The sequence below is a fragment of the Rhincodon typus genome, chromosome 6 (genome assembly GCF_021869965.1).
Source record: "Rhincodon typus isolate 14 chromosome 6, sRhiTyp1.1, whole genome shotgun sequence".
In the NCBI taxonomy this organism is placed as follows: domain Eukaryota; kingdom Metazoa; phylum Chordata; class Chondrichthyes; order Orectolobiformes; family Rhincodontidae; genus Rhincodon; species Rhincodon typus.
Genome location: NC_063337.1, coordinates 56,306,921 through 56,333,071, shown reverse-complemented (window position 1 = coordinate 56,333,071; position 26,151 = coordinate 56,306,921). Strand labels below are relative to the sequence as shown.

The following is a 26,151-nucleotide window of genomic DNA, read 5'->3' as shown; positions in this document are numbered from 1 at the left end:
GAAACAGAGGATAAGCATTTAACCCTGATATGTGTGAGGTGATGCATTATGGAAGAAGAAACAAGATGAGGGAGTATGTAATGAATGGCAGGGCATTGAGTACATTGGGAAACTGTTTAGAGGAACATAGAGAATCTTGGGGTTATTGTTCACAGATCCCTGAAGTTGGCCGAGCATGTGAATAGGGTATTTAAAAAGGCATATGGAATGCTTGCTTTCATTAGTCATGGCATAGAGTAGAAATTATTGTCATGTATACTTTTTCATGAAAAATACAGTGACATGTTTTATATGTCACCCTAACACAGTGCCTACAAATAAGAGCAAGGAGGTCATGTTGGAGTTGTACAGAGCATTGGTTAGACAACAGCTGGAGTACTGTATGCAGTTCTGATCATCTCACTACAGGAAGGAAGTGATAGCATGAGAGTGGGTTCAGTGGAGATTTACCAGGATGACACCTGACATGGAGAAATTGAGCTAAAGTGAGAGATTAGATAGGTTTGGATTGTTTTTGTTAGAGTAGAGAAGGCTGAGGGGGCCACGGATGAGATGTATAAGGTAATGAGGGTTTGGACAGGGTGAAAAGGGAGCAGCTGTTCCTCTTGGTTGAGAGGTCAATTACGAGGGGACATAGTTTTGGGGTATGGGGCAGGAGATTCAGAGGAGATTTGAGAAAAAAACGTCTCCACTCATAGGATGGTGGGAATCTGGAATGCACTGCCTGGGAAGGTAATAGAAGCAGGAAAACTTCAACCTTTAGAAAATATTTAGATGAGCGCTTGAAATATCATGGCATTGAAAGCTTTGGGATAAGTGCAGGAAATTGGAATTAATGTGCCTTTAATGGTAGTTATTGTTGGTGCAGACACCATGGGCTGATGGGCTGAAGGGCCTTTCTCCGCTGTATGAATCTGACTCTAATACACTGTTAGTTAAGTATTGTTGCTGCATCTCCTTGCCAACAATTGCCCAACCTATCAGCAAACTCTTGTGATGCTGTATAAATTGCTGTTTCTTTTTAAAGTCTGTTTCTTGCATCCTGGCCTGATGAGTTCAAGGTGAAGAGCTGTAACTTTTTGTGAAGTTCTGTATTACCAAGCAGTTGCATTTATAATCAGTGTTGAAGTTGTGTAATTAATCTCTGGCCAACAGTTTGTTTGGTACATGGGATAAAAATTGATCAGATAGGTTCCAGATGCAACTTAATCAATTGCAAATAAACATCAAAAATGTTTCATGGCCATCACATATTAGGATGTGCTGCTGAAGCAGTCTCAGACTATGTCTCTCTGTCATTACATCACTCTTGCCTCTGGTTATTAGGTTTGTCCCTGTGACGTCCAAGCCCAGCTGCTTGACTTGACAGACATGGAAGAACAGCCATATGATCTGGAGTTTGAAGATGCTGTGAACTTTAAAGAAGGCACAGAATCTCATCAGGTTAGTCCTGACATTGACCACTATAAGGAGAAGAGATGATGCTCCTGAACCTGTAAAAAAAAATCATTCGACCTGTTCCAGGTATTGAGATCACCTTCAAATAAGCAAGACATCAAAACTGACCACCTAAGAATAAACCACAGTACACCATCAAATACCTAGTAACATAAAGTATTTCTCCTTTCTTGGAGACTACATAATGATTTCATAACTTGTAAATTATTCCTATAAGGCTAGTGATGCCCTAGGTCAAGTAACGTTTCCTTTTCACTTCCCAGAAGTTAACTAGCTCTAACTAACTAACTAACTAAATTTAAATTGACATAGTTGCAGTTGGAGTTTCCAGTTGAAGTGTGGAAAGATAATTAATTAACTCAAGATAATTCATTTCTTAAACTCTGGACATCCGAAGGCACTAGACAGCCACTTAAAATTTGTGCTTCTTAGAGCAGTTTCTACACTTAAAATAAACTTTTTCAAGTGTAGAAACTGCTGTAAGAAGCATAATTGCCAATTTGAGCATGTAAGGTGATGCGTAAGTGTTAGCCAGGATTGTAGCTCATCTTCCTATAGTACTTTGATAGTTTCACATTTATCTGAAAGAGCCAACTTGGTTTAATGTCTCAGTTAAAAGATGAGGTCAAGCCAATAGTGACTGGGGAGGGGATAGACTTGGTGGCAAGCGTTTAAAACCTGTGAAGAGTTTGAAGGCAATTGCTTTAGTTTTCCCAAGACTTAACTGGAGAAAATTGAAACTCATTTAAGATTGGATGTCAAAAATTCAATCTGGCAACTCCAAGGCAGTGAAGGATCAAAGGAGATGGTCAGAGCTAGAGTCTGGTATCATAGACATACCTATGTAGGCTACTCCCCTTGTCTTTCGATGATGTTGTCAAGGGACAACATGAAGATGCCGAAATGGAACATAGATGGATCCTGAAGATGACTCCTGAGGTGGAATAATAAACCTTTGCTATATATGCTCTGCCTATGATGGATTATGTGCTAATCGAACTCAGTTGCTGTGGTCCCTGAGAATTCTTTGTGATTGTCCAACAATTAATGGAGTGAGGAGGGAAATCAGAAGAAATCTCTTTTGTCCAGCGTATTACTGTAAAATGAAGAAGTAGTTTCTTATAATGGAAAGGTAAGTAATAGACAATTGCTGTAGGTAAAAGTACAGGAGTAATGACATACCAGGGTCAGTGGAGTTAGTGGGATTAGTTTTGGATTAACAGATCAAAGAGCCAGGACAAACCTCATGAATCAAATTGTTTATTCCTGTTCTGTAAATTTATGTATTTCCAAAGTTAATAGGACTTAAATAAGAGATAACAAGGTGTAGAGCTGAATGAACACAGCAGGCCAAGCAGCATCAGAGGAGCAGGAAAGCTGATGTTTCGGGCCTAGACCCTTCTTCAGAAATCCAAGTACAGAAGAGATTAGATTGTCCAGCAAAGTAAATGAAAACAGAAATTGCTATAACAGACTTCCTGCCTTAATTTTGATATTCTATTTTACCTTATATTAGCTGGATTTTCCAGGCCTTAAGAAGAGACTACTAATGCAAAGTGTAATACCAGATGAAGGAATGTCTTAAATGTACTTTTGAGGAAGTCTGTGTTCGATCACTATTGCATGTAAATTACATCACTCATTCTGAAACTAAATGCAAGTTTATTAAATTTGTAAGTGATCTTAAGATAAATGCAAGTATGTGTTGAATGTTTATCCATAATGGTAGACTCAGATTAGATTTATTATGTAGAAGTTACCTATCATATATTGGGTAAAGTGCTGTTTGTCAAAGACTAATCACTGCTATAGATATAAGAGAAAGAAAAATGCTTCACTGTAACATGTTATAACTTCAACATTTAGAAAATTCAGTGAAGTCGTTCAAAATTCGATGAAGTCTTAGGGAGCGTAGGCCCCTTCTTCTCAATCTATCCTCATAGGACAAGTCTGTCATGCCTTCTGCATCCCCTTTTCAGAACATAAATCCTTCTTTGGATGAGGAAGTCAGAATTGTACATATTATTCCAAGTGAATTCTCTAAAGACTGCATGACTGCAACAAAATTTCTTTTACTTTGTTACTGCAGGCCAACATACCATTTGTTTTCATTATTGCTTGCATTTGCATATTGGGCTACATATCAAGGGTACATAACTCTTGCAGATCATCATTTACCAGTCTGTCACCACTTGAAAGCTATGGATTTTTACTCTTTCAGCTAAACTGGATAATTCTACACTTCTCAATATTGTACTTTGTCATTTGCTTGTTTGATTCTTTATTAGTTTGTACCTGTTTGCTATCTCTTTGCATCCTCCTAACTGCTTACTTTTCCACCTAGCTTTCTACCTACAGCAAACCTGGATATATTGTATTTGGCACTGTCATTTAAATCATTGATAGAGAGTTTAACAGCTGAGGCCCAAATATGGAATATTGCAGCATCTCACTAGTTACTCCACGCTATTCTAAAACTGGACTTTTTATTTCACTGTTGTTTTCTATTAACCCTCCCTCAATCTGTTGGAATGTTTATCCACAATCCCAAGGAAAAAGCTGTTGCTCTCCTTCCCTTCTCTCCAGTTGCTTCCACTCCCTCCCTCTAGTCACTGCTACACCCCCTTTCCCACCCTGGTCACTCCACCCCACTTCCAGATCTGGCCATCTTCCTTCCTGGTCCCTTGATGATGGTTGTTGACATTTTAGTTGACCATGCAAATGAGCTGCAAGGTCCAATATGTGGGGTCCCTGGGGTCTCACCATTAAGTTACCCACATTTCTAGACTAAAATGTTTGGGAATGCAATGATTATCCAGAGATCTGTAGTAATTTACTAGAATGATATGGTTGAGGATGAGCAAAGTGTTGATGATAACTTGGTAGCTGAGGAACAACATAACAATTAGGAGTAGGAGTAGGCAATTGAGCCCCTCAAGCCTGTTGTGCCATTTGATATGATCATGGCTGAACTCATCTTGTCCTCAACTCTACTTCCCTGCCCACTATCCATAACCCTAAGAATCAAAAAATCCCGACAGTATTGAAAGAGGCCATTTAGCCCATTGAGTCTGAACCAACCCTTTGAGGAGCATCCTACTCAGGCACAGTTCCTCACCCTATCCCTGTAACCCCATACTTGCCATGGCCATTCCATCTAACCTACACATCCCTGGACTCTACAGGACAATTCAGCATGGTCAATCCACCTAACCTGCACATCTTTAGACTGTGGGAGGAAACCGGAGCATCCTGCGCAAACCTATGCAGACACAAGGAGAATGTGCAAACTTCACATAGACCACCACCAAGGCTGGAATCGAGCCCACGTCCCTTGCACTGTGAGGCAGCTGTGCTAAAGACTGAGCCACTGCCACCTCCTTCAACCAATAATTAAAAATCTATCTCCTTCACAGATTTATTCAGTACTCCAGCATCCACACATTTTGGATAGTGACGATGAATTTTATTTGTTTGTTAGGACATGGAGTTCACAGTACCACCACATGGGCAGACATAGTCTTCCGCGAAAGCAAGGATTCTGTCCTCATAGTGGGTGAACAGATGAATATAGGGCACCCCACACTTGTCTTGGCCCTCTCTGCCCTCTTCTGTTTCTTTTTCTCCTGGAATAAGACAAGTGGCGGGATTGAGGGCTGATAGTCGCTGGCACAGCTGTTAATGCTGGTCCAGCAGATGGGAAAAGTGATGAGGTGTCCCAAGTGAGTAAATACGAAGTACAGAGGCCCTGCAGCGTTAGTAATCTAAGGAAAAGCATGGATGGGAGTATTGAGGGAAGATGCTGCATGCAAAAGTGAAAATTATAGATCATGAACCTTGGTGCGAGGTAGGTGTACTAGTGGAGTTAGAATGAGTGTGAGGTAGCAGAGTGAAAGTGGTGGAATTTACTTTGCAGAGCTTAGATCATTAACTTTCTTCCTGTACTGCTAGGCATTCCTCAGGACTGTGGAAGTGACACTGACCAGGTGAGAACATTAGGACAGACTGGCAGTGTTTGGTGCTGTGGTTTCCACTGATAGATCTGAGGAAAGAATTCAGTCCTCCTCCTGACCACCTTATGGCATGGGGGAGGTGATGGCCTAGTGGTATTATCACTGGACTGTGGGGACCTGGGGACCCAGGTTCGAATCCTACCACGGCAGATGGTGGAACTTGAATTCAATAAATATCTGGAATTAAGAGTCTAATGATGACTGTGAATCCATTGTCGGTTGTCAGGAAAAACCCATCTGGTTCACTATTGCCTTTTAGGGAAGGAAACTGCCATCCTTACCTGGTCTGGACTACATGTGACTCCAGACCCACAGCAATGTGGTTGACTCTGAATTGCCCTCTAGGCAATTAAGGATGGGCAATAAATGCTGCCTAGCCAGCGACATCCCTCATCCTGTGAATGAATAGAGGTGAATAAAAGGGTCCACCAGGACCTCCATGTCCCTGTCAGCAAAGCAGTGTGCCAACTACTATTGGCCATTTCTAGAGCAATTCCTCCCACAGTGCAACTGTGAAGAGCTTTTTCTGGCTTGTCATGTTTGAACTGGAGCACAACCGGATTTTATTATTGTGTCACGGCTGGACACCCAAAAGGTCGAGCAGCAATAAGCATTCCACCATTGGTGAGGGCAATATAGTGTGAGAGCAGCATAGTGGAGACATGGTGTATAATTAATGAAGCGAACAACGTAAAATTGCGCAAGAAAATTTGCTGGACTTCACAGAGAGAAGCCTTCTATGAATCTCTCCAAAATTGATACATAGCTAACATTTGGGGAAATTCAGACTTCTGTTTCCTGACTACTAACCAATTCTCATTTCATGCCAGTATATTAGCCCAATCCCATCTGCTTTAATCATATATACTAACCTCTTATGTAGGACTTTCTCAAAATCTTTCTGAAAATTCACATATGCTACATCCACTGGATCTCTCGTCTATATTCCACTAGTTATATTCTCCAAAAATCTTCAGTGGGTTTGTCAAACATAATTTTCCATTCATAAATTGATGTAACCTTTGTCAAATCCCATTGATATTTTCTGATGGCCTGTTGGAAACCATCTTGTAATTGACAGCCATCCTCTTCAATTTCACCTTCACAGCCAACTAATGTGTAGTTTGTAAATATTCCAATTGGCCTCCCACATTTGAATCTAAATCATTAATATAAATCACAAACGTCAAGGGATCCAATACAAAGCCCTGTGGAACAAAAACTGCCTTCCTTTTGCAAAAACACCAGTGAACCATAACTCTTTGTTTCATGATGCTGAGACAATTTTGGATCCAACTTACAATATTCCTCTGTATTCCATGTGCTTTGATTTCTCTGATCAGTCTGCCATGTTCGTCACTACTTAAGTTGGTGCCCATCTTTCCTGGAACTCAGTGACTGAATTCCTCCAATTAGGTTTTTGCCTCTGCCACAGCACCAAATTGCTTCTATCAGTGTCACAAAAGATATCCCATACAATTTTTACAAAGGTAAACTATCTCTCTTTACTCTTCGCAAATTGTCTGCAGCTTTTGACACAGTTAATCACCCATTCTTTTTCCAACATTCCTTCAAAGTCAACTATCTGGGTTGGAATGCAAATGAGCTATGAGATGCAAAACATCAACATCCAGATACAGCAAGTAATTAGAAAGACAAGTTTAATGTTTGCTTTCAATGCAAGGATGGCTGGAGTGTAAAAGTAGATTTGTACAGTCATGCAGTCCTTCAGTAAAACCACACAGAGTATATACAGTTTTTGCCTCCTTATTTAAGAGGGATAAGCTTGATTGGATAGTTCAGAGACCATTAACTTGTTGATTCCTGGGATTGAGGGATTCATAGTGTAATATATTCATAGAGATTACAATACAAAAGGTGGTTATTCATTCCATTGAGTTCAAGCTGGTCGCAAAGACCTGATTACACTAATCTGATTTTCCAAGTCTTGGTTCATAGCACTGGAGACAATGGCAACACAAATTAATGCCTAAATGATGCTTAATGTTATGAGAATTTCTGTTTTAACCATTCTTTATCTAATGAGAAATGGTCAAACAGGTTGAAACTGTATTCTAGAGTTTAGAGGAATTAGAGATTATTTTACTGAAAAAATTTAAGAATCTGAAAGGCGTGCCTTCACAGAGTACATGCAAAAAGGATGTTTCTCTTGGGGTGGGGCTCGGGGGTGGTGGGTGGGGCTGCTGTCGTGGTATATCTAGAATTGGGTCATCCATCAAAGAATGAGACAAGGTGATGTACCTTCGTGGATGGTTGATGAATCCTTGGAATTCTGTTCTCCTGAGATTTGTGAGACTAAGTCATAGAGTATACACTACAACTGTTGCTGTTGATCCCAAAGGCATCTGGAACAGTTGCATGTGTACTCATGGTCCAGATTGTAGGTGCTGGCACATGTGCAGCTAATCCAACTGTCTTTCCATTTGGCAGCTGAGGTATCAGAGGTACATGCAGCTACAGTACAAAGACTTCTTAAAATGTAATATTGTTCATTATTTATTTACTGAACAATACATTTACTCATTGTAAATGGATTAAATTCCTTTGATAGAATCTGTAAAGCAATCCATTTTAAAGTAATACATCAATGTGTTTCTGTTGAGAATTTTAATACTAATGATTGACAAATGAATAGAACATTTTGGGCAACTGTAAATCCCAACATGAGTATGTTTTAATTTCTTCCATAATGGACGGTTTCCATTTAGATCTCAAGATTGTCTAGTTGCAAATAATAAATGAATGACTCACTGTAACTGACGCTGTATTTGCACATACTTCCACCAGTGTTGTGGAAGAAATAATCTTAGAACCCTTGTTGATTTTTTTCATTATTTTTGTTTTATTCTTTTTCAATTTTGGTTTGGAGCTGTGAACTGAGAACTATGAGTTAAAGTTGACTTTTGGACTGTGGGTAACAGCTTGTGCTAAAAGGAAAACAGACTAAACAAGCTGTAGTTTATTTGTGAGGCCTGGCTTAGAAGTTATTTGCTGGTTGGTTCCTCATCAAAAGCTTCTGCAAATGCTTCGTCACTGGGGAACAGCATTATGTTTAAACAGATAGCAGAACGTGGCTATTATCAAGGCCAGTACCTGGGAATTGGTTCCGCTATGTATGGAAAATACTTTGAGCAAATGGCGGATCGTAACTGGGACATGGTGGAAGAGATAGTCAAAGTTTGAATTAGGTTTTTGGAATCTTGTCCTTGGTTCCACAGCATGAAGATTTGAGAGGTCATACCTAACCTCCCATGAGAAGCTCTTGCAAGCGCAGAGAATATAAATTTAAATATTATAATATGAATTATTAGTATTAATGCCTTTCTCTGAATGAACTGAAGAAGTGACCCTGATCAACAGCTTCAGAAAATCAGCCAATAAACAATCATCATCTATGCCAGTGAAACAATGCATCATGAAATCCACTTAAGAAATGTGGCTCGTTTAGTTGAATTTTTAATTATTTATCCCTTAACTGTGCATGTTTGTCTGTCTGTCTTTTGTGTGAATAGGGCTGAAATCAAAGGCTCTTGGGTTTAAAGCATAACATTAGATAACACTTTTTTTTGCTGTACTGAAGTTAGTATATTGTTAATAAATTGACTTAGACTTAGATTCCCTACTGTGGAAACAGGCCCTTTGGCCCAACAAATCCACACTGACCCTCAGAGCATCCCACCCAGTCCCATCCCCCTTAACCCACCTAATCTACACACCCCTGAACACTATGGGCAATTTAGCATGGCCAGTCCACTAGCCTGTACATCTTTGGACAGTGGGAGGAAACTGGAGCACCCAGAGGAAACCCAAGCAGACACAGGAGAATGTGCAAACTCCACGCAGACAGTTGCCCAAGAGTGGAATCAAACCCAGATCTCTGGTGCTGTGAGGTAGCAGTGCTAATCATTGAGCCTGCTGCCCAGAACTTGTTAAGTCTTTTGTTTTAAGATACAAACCAGTGTCTAGAATTGATTATTCACAGAGCCTGAGATTAGTGATAGAAAATGTGTGGTTAGAAACCTTTAGGTTTGAGGTTTTGAAGATCATTGAAGGTTTCAATTTTACTGTGTTGCAAAAATGAAGCCAGAAAGACTGGTTTAGTTTGGCTATCTATCTCCATGTCATATCAATAAATACAGCAGCGAATATATTCAGGGCTGAGGTAGACAGATTAATGACTTATTTTGGTGAGTCAAGGGTTACAGGGAATGAGAACGGAAGTGTTGTTGAGGCCAAGATAAGATCAACTATGACCATTTTGAAAGTCAGACAAGGTTTTAAGGACCATATGACTTATTTTTTCCTTCTAATTTTTAGTTTTTAACCTATGGTGTCAATGCTAGGGTTATCTGCCTTAACTCCTCCTTATGTCACATGATAACATACTTATTAGGAATATACGTTACATTGAAGGTGCTATTTAAATCTAAGTTCTTGTTATACTTGGGTCTTCAAAGCACATTTGTTCAAACAATTCTCAATGCAGTTAGGTCTCAAAGGAAAGTCAGAAGATTTGCCAAGGTGAGGTAAAAAGAAACAGGTGAGAGAAAAAAGGCCTATTACCTTGGACTACCTGTTTACCCCTTCATTACGAACTCTCAGCCTTTGCTAAATATTCCAGGATCAACTTAGTTGCCTCTCTTTTCAGCACATGAATTGGGATTGGCTTAAGGAGTCTTCAAGAGAAAAAGAGGGGTTTCCTAACTACTAAGAAATTATTTTGATTTCTTCATTTTTTTACAAGTAACATTTGTTCAAAATTCAATCTGACTAACCTTCTTAATTTTATTTTTCATGTAGGTGTCCAAAAATTGGTGCATGATCTCTACACTCGGTATTTGCCATTTAAAAATATTCTTCACAATCAAAACATATGACATATACATATTTTGACACCAAATATACATTGTTCGATTAAGACTATAAAGTTCATATATTGCACACCAATCAGACACACTAGGTCAGTAAGGTATACTATCCCGGTATTATGAACATAACTGTCTCTTACAGTAAGAATTTAAACTGCCTGTTAATTAATATAATACACAATTATGTTTCACTTATCAGTGCATTATATGCCTTACTCGAAATGATTTGTTCCTATTGAATGAACATTTTTGCAAAAGATAGTCAGCACATCTTAAAAACAGATTTACTGCTTTTGTTTATTTCTCCAAATAATATATTTTATTTCTAGAAAAGCAAATCTGTCAAGGCTTTTAGTTAGCTGTGTGCAGAACAATGCACACTGAAGCATTTGACAGAGTGAAGAGGAGTATTAAGTGAGCTAACATGTAAAGATCCATTTCAGTGTATTTGTACCATCAACACAAACAGAAATTGCTGAAAGAGCTCAGCAGATCTCTCAGCATCCAGTTCTGAGGAAGGGTCAGTAGAACTGAAATGTTAACTCTGATTTCTCTCCATAGAAGCTCCCAGACCTGCCAAGCTTTTCCAGCAATTTCTGTTTTTGTTTCCGATTTCCAGCATCTGCTGTTCTTCCGATTTTTGTTTGCAGCCTCTGTCTGATGCTGTGTACGTGAATTTTGAACTGTTTGATTATTGGATCTTATTTGTATTCGACTCTTGAACTGTCTGAACTTTCAAAGCACTGATAGGCAGCTCGTCCTTTCTGGGGGTGGGAAATGTAGGTGGATCAAGCTCAGAACAGCAACCTGCAGCAAGAAATTGAAAGGAAAGGCTGGGGCAATACAGGGCTTTAGGATAAACAACATTTCCCAGAGACATCAATTGTGCCGATCGTATTGTCCAAAAATGCTAAATAACTTATTCTCTTGTAGCTCTGTAGTAACCCCCTTAATTGATATTGATTCTCAACATTTTCTGCTCTGTGCAGTGGATAGGTTCAGTTCTCAGGTTAATTATTTAAGCTTAATAAATCAAAATAGCATTGAGTCTTAAGGATACCATAGGACTCCAATTTTCAATGGATAATGAGACCCTCCTTTTTGCTAGAAAGAGTTGACCTTAAAATTGTGACAGTCCCAAAAATGCTGGGCCTTTCGTGGGAAGTTGATGTTAAGCTTTTATTTTTAGAATTTTTTTTCATTCTGCCTTGTTTCTATACTGTCTGGGAGATCAACAGATGCTTTTAGATCATTTTCTACTTGACATATCGCTGAAAAGCTATAAAATTATATTTGGACAGAAGAACATTTCTTTTTGACTGAAGCTCTGCTAACAAATTTCATGTAAAAAAATTCTGCTGCCTACTCACTGTGCAAACGTTCAGCCATGTAGTCACTGAGAAAATAAAAAAAATTGAACGTTGTACAATTGAAGTTCAATGGGCTAATCAAGCCCCTGAAGTTTCAAATTCCAATTCCTACACTTCTCCCTCTCATGCACATATCTTGTGACGGCTTTAAAATGCTGCAGACAATTGGCTATCAGAGGAGATGTGAGCTTGTTGCAAAGATAGCTGTTCCTGGTCTCCTGCTGGTGGTATGTAAATATATCTGCGGACGCGTTGAGGATTTATAGAAGTGAAAGCATTTAGAGAAAGAGTAGGTAGAGTACTGATAACTAGGTGCCTGATCTCCATGGTTCTATATATGCTGTACCTGAAACTTTGTTAAGTTGACATTCATAGCGTGCAAGATCACTACAATATGCTGGCCTCTGTCTGGTACGCTAAGAAATTGGGCCGAAGATTTGTGCACAATGCCGGAAGAGAAAAACTACCACGGGTAAGATTTATAATTACACAGTCGAACATTCTGTTGTCAAATTGTAGGAAACTTTCTGGACTTTTTCAAAATTTACTTGTGGGGACATATTTGTTGAAAGCTGGTATAACAGTTTAATTATAACTAGTTGTATCATGAAATTAATTGTTAAACAGTTGTATAGATGATGGAAAATACATGTTCTAATTTTACAATTGTTGTGGTTTGAAACAGTTTTATTTTATTAAAGATTGTCTTGGTATCTTTCTAATTTATCTGATAAAATGTGTTTACTGTTTTTTGAATGGGATCTGTTGCTCTCTTGTAGATCCCAGAAAACATTTCCTAATGACTGTCAATATATTTATTTCAGAGGGTTAAATAATCCCACTTCCAGTCATAGAAGACAGAGGGTAGCAGTGGAAGGGTGCATTTCTGAATGGAGGGCTATGACTAGTGGCGTTCCTCAGGGATCAGTGTTGGGACCTATGCTGTTTGTAATATATATAAATGATTTGGAGGAGAATGTAACTGGTCTGTTTAGTAAGTTTACCGATGACACAAAGGTTGGTGGAATTGCGGATAGCGATGAGGACCGTCAAAGGATACAGCTGGATATAGATCGGTTGGTGACTTGGGCAGAGAGATGGAAGATGGAGTTTAATCTGGAAAATTGTGAGGTAGTGCATTTTGGAAGGTCTAATCCAGATGGAAAATATACAGTAAATGGCGGAACCCTTAAGAGTACTGATAGGCAAAGGGATCTGGGTGTACAGGTACACAGGTCACTGAAAGTGGCAACGCAGGTGAAAAAGGTAGTCAACAAGGCATATGGCATGCTTGCCTTCATCGGCCAGGGCATTGAGTTTAAAAATTGGCAGGTAATGTTGCAGCTTTATGGAACCTTAGTTAGGCCACATTTGGAATATTGTGTTCAATTCTGGTCACTACACTACCAGAAGGATGTGGTGGCTTGGGAGCGGGTACAGAAAAGATTTACCAGGATGTTGCCTGGTAGGGAGGGCATTAGCTATGAGGAGAGGTTGGAGAAACTTGGGTTGTTCTCACTGGAATGACGGAGGTTGAAGGGCGACCTGATAGAAGTCTACAAGATTATGAAGGGCATGGACAGAGTGGACAGTCAGAAACTTTTTCCCAGGGTGGGAGAGTCAGTTACCAGGGGCCATGGGTTTAAGGTGCGAGGGGCAAGGTTTAAAGGTGATGTACGAGGCAAGTTTTTTACTCAGAAGGTGGTGGGTGCCTGGAACTCACTGCTGGGGGAGGTAATGGAAGCAGATTCTGGAGTGACTTTTAAAGGGTGTCTTGACAAATAGATGAATAGGATGGGAATAGAGGGATATGGCCTCCAGAAGGGTAGGGGGTTTTAGGTGTGACAGGCATCATGTCGGTGCAGGCTAGGAGGGCCGAAGGGCCTGTTCCTGTGCTGTGATTTTCTTTATTCTTTGTTCTTTGTTTTAATGTTTCTCATAATCTGCCTTCCTACACATACAGATTTTTAAAATGAAATTATGGTTCTTTTGATAATGATGAACTCTTTGAAGCTAGTGGATTTTAAGGTAGATGCTTCTGTCAGCTACAATATAGATTTTTGAGTAGTTAATTACAGATTCTCTGTACGTTTGATACTGTTTATATTTTTTGATCCTTTTGCTGAAGTATGTTGATAGGAAAATTAGGATTAACTTTGCTACCTCATACAACTGATTATCTTAGTATTAGTACAACGTTATGATTTTGGATAATTTATTCAGTGTTTGTCAAGAGAACAAATATGATGAATAGAATATACTACACTGCGCCTCCCTTTATGGCTAAATATTTGCTGAATTATTTCAGTGATTAACACTGTTTGGCTTGAATATGAATGTGCCCTTTGGTGAAGTTCTACTTTGTACTAGTGGAATCCAGTCAACTGATCATTGTAATCCTATAGGATATTTCACACATTGAATGGGTTTGAAGCAGTGACCAATAACTACATTACAGCAATGTTCTCTCTATTTTTTGTTGTGCCTGCTGTGGGATTATGTTCAATAACGACTGAGATTAATGAGTGGAGAAAATAACCTCTTTATTGAGCATTCGCGGAAGCATAGTTTGGGGCGGCAGTGGAATCCAAAGTACAGTTTTATAGTACACAGGAACAAAAACCAAAGTTGCTGGGAAAGCTCAGCAGGTCTGGCAGCATCTGTGAAGAAAAAAATAGTTAATGTTTTGGGTCCGGTGGAAGGGTCATCAGACCCGAAATATTAACACTGTATTTTTCTTCACAGATGCTGCCAGACCTGCTGAGCTTTCCCAGCAACTTTGTTTTTGTTCCTGATTTACAGCATCCACAGTTCTTTTGGCTTTTATTACAGTTTTATAGTAGCCTGTTTTATACATAGTTCTTGCATACATTAAAATTTTAGCATCATGGTGTCATATAGTTGTATCTATTGTACACAGGTTTGTGTGACATCTGTCCTGGGGAAGCAGGAGATGGTTTAAGCGCTTGCTAAATTCTGTCTGTTACTTCTGATGGGATCAGAATGTCTGTCTGGTCTGCGCTGGCAGTTAATAATATTAGTAAAATTACTAGGCCTAAATGATCTAAATAAGTGAGAAATTATACGTGTACTAAATAAAAGTACAGAGGATATTAAACTAATCTCCTGCAGCTGGGTCGTGAGATTTCATTTACTATTGCTGGTTTTGACAGTTCTTACATGTTTATTCATGCAGTTTCACGGAAGTGCTGTTTTGATAGTATGTTTCTTAAAGAGGTAGCGGCCCTATTTAATATGTAGTTAATAAATATATACTCGTGGAGGAAACTGTTTGATGTTCTGCAAACAATTCAGGTCCCAAGAGATGGTGGCTAAGGACTAATTAATATTATAATGTTTCCATATTTTCAAATGAGTTATGGAGACACAATGGCAGGGATGGCATTGTTCTGAGTAGGTTACGGTATTAACACTTATTCAGGGGTCTAAACGCTGCTTGTAATATGGGTCGATAAGAATTGAAAGGTGTGAAAAAGCAGTAATGGGTTTGAAGGGATATTTAGTTTAGTTTAACGTGGTTTTATGAATAAGTGAACGTAAATACGGTATAGTAAACATAGTGCGCTTGCGCGTGAATTCGTAAAGAGTTATGAATGAATGAATGGAAATGTGGTATAGTAAACATAGAGGGCTTGTCAGTGAGTCGGTAAAGAGAATCATAATACAGTATCTCACCCCCTTTTGATTCTACTGAGACCCTTCAAAGAGTATCAATCAATTCTCATTATAACTTAAATGTACCACTTGGGTCTTTTTAGATGTTGGAGGGGCTTGTGGAGACAAGGCTTGTAGTTGGGAATGGTTAATACTTTTAGTATTAACTGGCCTCCCCTCCCTTTGGGTTATGTACCTTGGTGAACATTCCAGGGCCTGGAGAGGGGTGGGATGTGAAATTTTGATAAGCATACCACTCTGCCATTTCAGATTCAGAGAAAGGAATAGGGTAGAGTGGGATTCCCCCTTTAGAGTAAATGGGAATGTCGGAACATATCCAACACTTGGACAGATTAGAAGCTTTGGCATAGGTGTATGACATATAGAGGTAACTATTTACATGTAACTCTAAGTATCCTGATAGGACAAAAACTGCAACAAACATAATTGAAGAAAATGACCATAGACACTATGTCGGTCAGTCAGTCTCTGGTTCCGCTGTATTGTAGGATGCCCGTTTGATGTGAGAGGCATGAATTCAGGCCTTCTTTCCTCAGACCTTGATAGCTGACTGTGTGATCAGCAGCACCTGGTATGGTCCTTCCCACTTCGCGTCTAAGGGCTCCTTGTGGGTCTTTTTCACAAGAGCTCACTCACCTGGTACGATGTCATGACCTCTCTCCAGCAGGTCTTTCCAGGCAGCCGATAAGTGTGAGGAGGCAGAACTTACAGCATCTGTTAGTGCTTGGCAGTAAGACAATAGAGTATCAGTCATAAGATGATATTCAGGCCTCTGTAGGTCTATTGTCCTGGGTAGGGACGTTGACCTGCCTGTCACAATTTCAAATGGACTCAGACCTGTTGTTTTGTTGAGGGTAGCCCTGACACTGCACAGAACTATTGGTAAGGCCTGGGGCCAAGGCATTCCCTCCTGGTGGTGTTTAGCCAGTTGCTGTTTCAGGGTCTGATTCATTCTTTCCACCTGCCCCGATGATTGTGGATGATAGGGACAATGAAAGTTCCAGTCAATCCTCAAAACCGGGCAAACTTCTTGTCACACTGTTCCCATGAAATGGGTTTCCTGGTCCAAGTCAATGCTGGTGGGTAGCCCCTACTGGTGTATGTAATCCTTACTCAGTACTTTGGCTGTGGCCTTTCTTGTGGTAGCAGCTCCCACCCATTTGGAAAACTTGTCCACAATTACAAGGAAGCCTGAGTAACCTTGACACTGTGGGAGCAAGAAATAATCAGCTTGCAAGTGTTGGAACAGCCGTGGAGGCACTGGTGCTTTCAATTGGGGAACTTGCACTTTGGCTCCAGGGTTTTTCTTCTGGCAAGTGGGGCAGTAGTCCACTACCTGTTGGGCATACTTTTTAAAACCTTGTCCCCACCAGATGTGCTGGAACCGGGCTGTCATCTGTTCAGGCCCCAAATGTCGCCAGGAGTGGATTTGTCATGCCAGATGTGGTATTTAGTCAGTAGATGTGACTGGTTGTTTTGATTCTCAATGTCTCTAAACTCCATCTTTGAATAGCCTGTGTCCATTATTGATCCACTTCCATTTCTCCTGTTGGGAACATTCATTCTGCATTGTTTGCAGATTTTGATTTGTTGTCCCAATGTTGAGCAGGCAGATGTGCACTCGAGGCTCTTGGCAGGAGTGATTGGAGGCAGCTCTTTTGGCTGCCTAATCTGCCAAGGCATTACCCTGGGCTTCCATGGTGTTATTTTTAGTGTGGGCTTCGCACTTAATATGGCCACTTCTTTGGGCAGCTGGAGAGCCTCCAGAAAGTCCATGACATCCTTCCCATTTCTGATGTGGGAGCTGCAGCCATTGGGAATCCATGCTGTTTCCATAGTTGACCAATTGTGGGCAACTCCAAAAGCATAGTGCGAGTCCGTGTGAATGTTGGCAGACTGATCCTCTGCAATTCTGCAGGCTTCAGTCAGAGCCCATAATTCTGCTTGCTGTGCCGATGCTCCAGGAGGTAGGCTTCCCGATGCCATGACAGTGTGGAGTGTCATTGAGAGCCCATCCAGCTTTCCTTATACCACGAAAGAGGATCCGTTGGTGTTAAGGATGAGGTCTGAGTTTTGCAAAGCCTCATTCATCATTTGGTTATTGTCCTCCAATTCCTGCAGGATTTCAGCACATACATGGTCATCTCCTTCCCCTTCTGCAGGCTCCGGTAATAGTGTGGCTGGATTGACCGGACTCGCACAAACTATTTGTAGATAAGGGCTTCTAGGACTGCTATCCATCGGGTCCACCAGGCAGCATTTACTTAGGATACTCTGTTCATAGAGAGCAAAGTGTGTATGGCATGCGGGTATTTAACTATTAATCTCTGATCCAACACCAGACTCTCAGTAACTTCCACTGCCATGCATGTAGCTTGAACCACTCTCAAACAGTGCCCCCGTTCGACGGCTATATTGTCCAATTTCCCTGACTAATACCCAACAGGTCTCAACCTGTCCCCATGTTCCTGGGCCAGCACCGCAGTCATATAGCCCTCCTTCTTGTGGACAAATAATGTAAAGGCTTTTCTGTCGTTGGGGATCCCCAATGCTGCTGTGGAACAAAGCGTCTCTTCAGGTCTTGGAAGGCTTCTTCCGGTTCCTTTGTCAGTCCAGTTTGTTCTTTTGAGTCCCATTTCCCCTTCAGGATGTCTGTCAGGGGTTGGGCTAGTTGGGTGTACAAATCAACGCAGCAGCGGTTAAAATTACACAGAGCCAGGAAAGCCCTCAGTTCTCGAGTTGGTGTAGGCTGTTTGGCAGCCTGTATGGCTGCAGGCCAACTTTGGATGATTTCCCTTTACCCATGGGAGATTTTCCATCCTAGAGATTTTCTTTCGGGGCGATCTGAGCCTTTTCATTAGTGCCCTAATGACCTTTTCGTTGCAGGTGGTTGAGGGAGGCCTTAAGGTCTGTCTCGTGTTGCTTTTCCGTTCTGAGGCTATCAGTATATCATCCACGTACTGGATGATAACTGACTCAGTTGGCAGCATTTTGCGGAGGTGGTTTTGTAAGGCCATATGGTATACAATCAGGCTGTTGTGGAATCCCTGTGGGAGTTGGGTCCTTGTGTACTGTTGTTGCCGTACAGCAAAGGCAAACCACAATTGTACTTCATAGATGGGTCGGCTACTATTAGTGGGACCTTTTGATCAATGCATTGGTTGGCTTTCATGTAATCCATAGTTAATCTCCATTCCCCAGTTGTCTTTTGCAGGGCCACACTGGGCTGTTAGAGGTGCTGTGGGTTTTTGCCAAAATCCCTTTTTCCTCCAGACTCTGAATTATTGAGAAGATTCCTGCAACAGACATTGCGCTGATGGCGTATTGTTTATTGCAAGGTGGAGTTGACCCTGTAAAAATCACGGGTTCCATTTGCAGTAACCTGCAGGCATCCTTGTCTTTAGCCCAGGTGGGGTGATTTTTTAAATTCTTCCCTTTGTAGGTTTCTGATGGAGCATTTTATCTGTCCATCATCAAAATGTAAAGACAAATTTAGTTGGGTGAGGATATCCATTCCAAGGAGCGGCTGGACTACAGGTCTTACCTGTTCAAAGTTTACTAACTTATGGGGACCAAATGTAATTAACATGGCATTCGTCCTTTTAATTTTGATCATGTCAGCTCCTGCTTCGTAAGCTGTTCTCACTGTTCCATCTAGTGGGAGTTTGGTCTCATGCTTCTGGGGTAGGCAAGTCAACTCTGCTCCTGTGTCCAAAAGACACTCGGTGTCCAGGTCACCCACCCTCATGGTCATGTACAGTCTGCCTCTCCTCTGCTGGCATGAAGCTAGTAGAAGCATACAGGGGCACGGGACAGGCTCTCTGTTTTTTTGTTATCTTTAGCAGCTCCTGCTGCTGCTGGGTGGTTAGCGCTTTAGACTGCTCTAGGAGGACGATCTTACTCCTAGTTTTGGGGGTCTCCTCTTCCTTATTGCTTATTGGGTGACTTCGTCCTTTTCCGCTTTGCCAACACCCCTTCGCCCAGTGGCCTTCCCACAGACGTAACACTTCCCTGGGCATTTGTTTTGTGTCTTTCCAGGGTTACTGGGGGTCTGTCCCATTTGTCCTGTCTGTAGGGCTTGCAATTGAGCACCCATATCTCCGTCGAGCTGGTGAGCTCGGTCCACCAATTCATAATAATTAGTCTTCCTCTGTTCTCAGTCTGGTTTGGTGAGCATTAGCATCTTAGTGAACTCAGGTTTAAGTGCAGCCACAAAAGCAGACTTCAACAGGCTGTAATCACAACCTTTAAAGTCTCTGCTGTCCTGCACATTTGGGATTCCTGCAGACTCTTTCCAGGTCGTCCTAAACCTTTCCTCATATTCTGGGACTCTGTCTGTAGCTTTTTGACAGCAAGCTGTGACTTTCAATCAGTCAGTCTTGGGCAAGCTATACCCCTGTAAACCAATGTTTTATTGCTTTCCAGCCAGCTTGCAGCTACTGTTCGTACTCTCCAAAGGCACCTTTGACTGCCCCATGGAGAAGGCATCCTTCTCTTTCAGTGACAGTGACATTCAGAATCTAAAGGAGCATATGTATTCCTCTTAACTGGTTTAGGCTTTCCCATGTCTTCACTGGCCCCTTCTTTGATTGAGGCAATTGTTTAGATCACCCCTGTCTATGTTTTCAGGGGTCGCAGGTCCAGGGTGTTTGTCGGTCTGTTTTACCACCTCGGTACCGTCCTCTAACCTTGGCCTTACCACTTTCTCCAGTTTTACCTTCTTGGTTTTAACGGGTTGTAAAAATGATGCCAGGGATATACATCCTCATTGCTTTCACTGCTAGAGGACCCATCACTTTCATCCCTCTGTTTCCCTAGGGCGATAACTTGGTTTTGCTGAACGATTTCCCAGATGCCGCAGGTAGTCGGATACAAATTCTGTATGGGCTTGGGAACCGGGGGAGAAACTCACAGGACGTTATCTCATCCTTCAGTTTCTTGTTTTCTTTCTCAAGCTTCTGATTTCCAAGTTCAGCTTTTTCTTGCTTTGAGCTCTCCTTTTGCAGCTGTTCATGCACTGCTTTTAATTGCTCTTTAAGATGGTTTAACTCACGGTCATGGGCTGATCATGATGATTTCATTCCTTGGGCGAATTTGTCCCATCAATGCAAGGGACCAGTTAGTTCTGTCCTTATCCTTTGCTTGGGTGGTTTTACCCCAGACTCGTTTTATGTTGTCTCAGGTCCACTGTCCTTTGGGGATATTGTATTTCTGCCAGATTCTGGTTAGGGTTTTCCCTAACAAGAACTGTACTTCAAGGTAGTTTTGTAACTGCTGCAGCATTTCTTCCTCGGTTATGGTAGGAGGGGCCAGCATGCCTTTGGAGGATGTAGGCAGCTTACTGGCGTTACTCATAGTCCCTCAAATACTTGCGTTGTAGGCAATTTCAGCCAATTTGGAGTGCTCAAGATCTGGATGCGAGGGGATGCAAAAAATTGCCAATTTACGGGACGTTTGGGATCATGTTCAGGGACTAGGTCATGACTGGAAGGAAGTAGTGTCAGTGACTGGTAAGTTTTGGCAGTGCACCCATCAATCCTGCCAACTATGCCTAGTTGTGGGATCATGCTCAATAATGACCGAGATCGGTGAGTGGTGAAAATAGCCTCTTTATTGAGCATTCACAGTAGCACAGGTTGAGGCGGCGGTGAAATCCAAAGTACAGTTTTACAGTAGCCTCTTTTATACATAGTTATTACATACATTAAAATTTTAGCATTATGGTGTCATATAGTTATATCTATTGTACATAAGTTTGCGCGACATCTGTCCTGGGGAAGCAGGAGATGGTTTAAGCACTTGCTAAATGCTGGCTGTTACTCCTGATAGGATTAGGATGTCTGCCGGTCTGAGCTTGCATAATTAAGAGGTGTTAGTCCTTTTGTCTTTAAAGTTAGTAATGTTAGTAAAAATACCAGACCTATATGATCTAAGTAATTGAGAAATTATACATGTACTAAATAAAAGTATAGAAAATATTAAACTGATCTCCCGCAGATGGGTTGTGAGATTTCATTCGCTGTAGCTGGTTTTGACAATTCATACACATTTGTTCATGCAGTTTTATAGAAGTGCTGTTTTGATAGTATGTTTCCTATAGGAGTAGCAGCCCTATTCAATATGTATTTAAAAAGTACACTCTAGTGGAGGAAGCTGTTTGATGTTCTGCAACCTATTCAAGTCCCAAGAGATGATTGCTAAGGGCTAATTATTATAATATTTCCATAGTTTCAAGTAAGTTATGAAGACATGACGGTGAGGATAGCATTGTTCTCAGTAGGTTATGGTATTAACACTTATTCAGGGGTCTAAACGCTGCTTGCAGCATTGGGTCAATAAGAATTGAAAAGTATAAAGAAGCAGTAATGCGTTTGAAGGGATGTTCAATTTAGTTTAACACAGTTTTATGAATGAATGAATGTAAACGTGGTATAGTAAGCATGATGCGCTTGTCTGTGAGTTTGTAAAGAGCTACGAATGAATGATTAGAAATGTGGTATAGTATATGTAGAGCTCTTGTGAGTGAGTTGTTAAAGATAATCATAATACAATATCTGTCACTGCACAGACTTCTGACTGGCCTGTGTGGTATATTTAAAGAGTGGAAGTCATATAGTGGAAGATGATGGAATTTGCATGGGTTTTTCTGAGCTACTTTGCGGCCTCACATGCTTGTAACCTACAGAGAACATTGCATCACAGTGTATTATCTTCCATAGCTCAGTTAAATAGCTGGCTAATATGATGTCAGGCCTAATTGTATCATCACTCAAAATCCATAGGAGATGTAGCAACTTTGCCCTGAAAGCCCTCAGAATTCTGGAGAAATTCACTTGTCTGGTTTGACAATGGGAAAAATGTCACTAAATAGAATGGAAGGAAATGGTGAGGAACTGCTCATTAAATTACAGGTAAAGTTCTGTCCTGTGCTTATCACTGACAAATTCACCAGTGAACCTATCACTAACAAACGTGGGAGAGAAGAAACCTGGGAAGATCAGTGAGCAAGGTAAATAAGTGCTGGCAGTGAGGGAGATATTGAGAAAGAGTCTGCCAAAGGCCACAATTGGGAAGCCATGAGCTGGCGGGCAAGGAGACTGTGAGCTGGAGAGTGGGCAATGGCGGATGGAATCTGGGAGCTGGGAGCTGGGTACTGATTGATTTATTGATTTGATTTTATTGTTAAGTGTACCGAAATACGGTGAAAAGCTTTGTTTACGAGTGGCCCAGGCAGATCGCAGCAAGCAAAAGATGTACAGATCTTCGAGGCATACAGGTTACACTGCAGGTTACATTATTTGAGGCTAGAGTCCATTCAACATTCTGATAACAGCCAGAAAGAAGCTGTTCCTGAACCTGCTGTTCAGGCTTCTGTATCTACTGCCTGATGGAAGAGATTGTAGGAGGTCATAAAAAAGCAGTGAGCCGTGTAAATAGAGTCCATGGATGGAAGGTTGGCTTCCGTGATGGTCTGGGCTATGCATACCACCTTCTATAGTTTTGTACGGGCCTGGGCGGAGCAATTGCCATACCTGGCTGTTATGCACCCGAATAGTATGCTTTCAGAGGTGCATCTGTAGAAGTTGGTGGGGGACCTTGTGGACACGCCAAATTTCCTGATCCACTTGAGGAAGAAGAGGCATTGTTGTGCTTTCTTGACTGTTGCATTTACGTGGCAAGTCCAGGACAGGTGTCGGTTATCGTCACTCCGAGAAACTTGATGCTGTTAACTCTCTCAACCTCACTTCTGTTGTTGTAGATGGGGGCATGTTCTCCTCTTTTCTTTCTGAAGTCGATGATCAGTTCTTTAGTTTTGCCGACGTGAGAAACAGATTGTTTTCATTGCACCACCAAGTCCTCTGTATTTTGACTTGTCATTGTTAGATATCCGTCCCACTACAGTGGTCTCATCAGCGAACTTGTAGATGATGTTCATTCAGAATTTGGCAACACAGTCATAGGTATACAGGGAGTACAATAGGTAGCTGAAGATGTATCCTGGGGTGGGGTGGGGGGCGGCGGTGCTCCAGTGTTGAATGTTATTGTGGAGGAGTTGCAGATACCTATCCTCATTGATTGTGGCCCATGGGTCAGAAAGCTGAGGATCCAATTGCAGAGGGCAGAGCTGAGACCAAGGTCATGCAATTTTGAAATCAGTCTGGAGGGGATAATGGTGTCGGAGGCGGAGCTGTAGTCAGCGAGCAGGAGTCTGACATAGGTGTCTTTGTTGTCCAGCTGTTCCAGGGATGATGCGGGGCTAGGGATATGGCATCCTCTGTGGACCTGTTATATCAATAGGCAAACTGTAGGGGATCGAGGCAGATTGGGAGACTGGTGTGGGCCATGACCAGTCTCTTGAAGCACTTCATGATTATTGTAGTCACAGCTATTGGGTGGTAGTCATTTAGGGACACCTCATGTGTTTTCTTGGGTTTGGGGATGATTGTGGTCTATTTGAAGCAGGTGGGGACTTTGGCTTGTAGGAGGGAGAAGTTGAAGATGTCAGTGAATACCTCTGCCAGTTGGTCCGTACAGGATCTGAGTGCTCGGCCAGGGACACTGTCCGGGCCCGTCACTTTCCTTGGGTTGACTCCCAGGAGGACTGATCTGACTTCTGAAGCGACAGGGCACAGGTGTGTCTGGGGCTGTTGGGGCAGGTGTCAGCGCGCTGGTGGTATTCTGCTCAAACCAAGCATAGGGGAAGTGGAATGGAAGCAGGTTTTGAGCCAGGAAAAGAAGCCAGCAGTTATGCACTGTTTTGCAGACCAGCAAGGCGGTGGCAGTATTGGAGTTGTGTTTTTGGCAAGGCTGTCATAGATGGATGGGTCTGAGGCACCTGCAGGAAGGGCTGTGGGAGACAGAAAGACTGCAAGGGAGTAGAAAATACAGGGAGACTGTAATGGGCTGGGTGAGGGGAAATGGGGAAGACAAGGAGTCTGCAAGTGGGTGGTGGGAGAAGGATGCAAGCTGCAAGAGAGTGGAAGAGACACAGCGGCTGCAAGGGGTTAGTGTGAGACTGCAAAGAAAGAGAGAACAGTTTAAAACTCTCAACAGAGGATCACTCAGCTAATTAAGAGTTAAGAAAATTTGAAATTGCTGAGGCCGTTAATTACTTGCAAATTAATAATGAATATTCACCTCCAAGGTTGCAAAAGTTCAGGTGTTACTAAATGGAGGAAAATGTAATGGATACTACAGAAATGTACGCTTTCAATTGTTAAATCTAATTCTGAGATGCAGTAAAAAGGGTAATAACTGCCTAGTTAAAACATTCCAGATTTTTGAATACAAAATAGAAACACATTAGATTTCATCTCACCAATCTGGAAGGTATCTTATAGGCAGACTCTTTCTGTGTGTAGAAGTTTTGAAAAAAGTACTTTGCCCGTTGTCTTCTGTGAATTCAAGTATTATGATGTCTAGGAAGTTAATGCTTTCCTTGTGTGTCATGATTTTAAAATTTAATGGACAGTTATTACACATATTGATAAATTCTCCTATTGCAATGTGCGTGAGTCCTAACTCTCCAAACATCATTGCAAATACTGAAGATTTTGTTATTATGTAACTGCATTACCTAATAAAGAAGTAAGTGAGAATGAAAAATTAACCCTTGAAAATAAAATCACCCTGAAAATCACAAAGTGGCTTGAAAGTCTGAAGAGAAACCCTTGGAGAAAATAAGTAATAAGTGCCCTGCTTTGTGTTGCTGAATTATCTTCTGATCAGGGAGAGTTGTGGAATTTAGTAAACATGGGCAAAATCTCATAGAACTCTGAGTAACACAAGCTATGGAGAGTTTTGTGGCAGAATCCAATGAGTGGTCTGCTGAGGTCCATCAAAATTGGGAACATCTTGCTTCATCTTTTATGCATTTGCCGAGTGGCACGTTGAGTCTCTCACTTAGTAACAGTGAGTTGCTAATTAAAGAAGATTTATAGCTTGTTAAACATCAAACTAAAGCAAAACCTCCCTTTATTAATATCCAGCTTCATATCTTACAAACGTGCAAAATAAGCAAGATATCGAAAATTCTTGACATAGAAGTCAGAGCAGGTACCCTGCGACCTTAGGTCAGTACTTCTTCTGAAGGACCTCCATGACAGACACTAGCTGGCAACATCTCAGGACATGTTAATGTTATAAAGTCATACAGTCATAGAGGTTGACAGCACAGAAAATGGCCCATCAAGTCTGCGTCAGTCAAAAACAAGCACCTTGCTTCCATTTTCCAGCACTTGACCTATAGCCTTGTATGTTTTGGTATGCAAATACACATCTAAATACTTTTTAAATGTTGTGAGGGTGTTTGCCTGTACCACCCTTGCAGGCAGTGAGTTCCATGGACACTTATAAGATGTTTGTGCAAAGCTACAATTTGGGCTGTACCAGTAACTGCCACTGTAATGCTGCAACAGGGACACTTTACGTTCAGGGCATGCACTCGATTCATGGACTGTACCAGGCTGCATCTCTGGCTTGTTTACTCACGCTGAGCCTGCCAGATGCTTACTGTATCCCTTCCTTGCAATGCCTTGCCATATATTTTTGCATTTTGCTCCCTTAGCCAGAGATACCAGACTCTTATTACTTTTGGAGATAGTAGGAACTGCAGATGCTGGAGAATCTGAGATAACAAGGTGTAGAGCTGGATGAGCACAGCAGGCCAAGCAGCATCAGAGGAGCAGGAAAGCTGACGTTTCGGGCCTAGAAGGGTCTAGGCCC

At 41.4% G+C, this 26,151-nt stretch overlaps 1 protein-coding gene across 1 annotated transcript in view; it reads left to right on the top strand.

The window, feature by feature from the left end:
- The window catches only part of LOC109935037 (disks large homolog 2-like), an 890,971-nt gene that overhangs the window by 273,779 nt on the left and 591,041 nt on the right, over positions 1 to 26,151 (top strand). Inside the window, exon 7 of the mRNA XM_048598394.1 lies at positions 1,327 to 1,443. Within this exon, the coding sequence (XP_048454351.1) occupies positions 1,327 to 1,443 (117 nt within the window). The remainder of the gene's footprint in view (positions 1 to 1,326; positions 1,444 to 26,151) is intronic.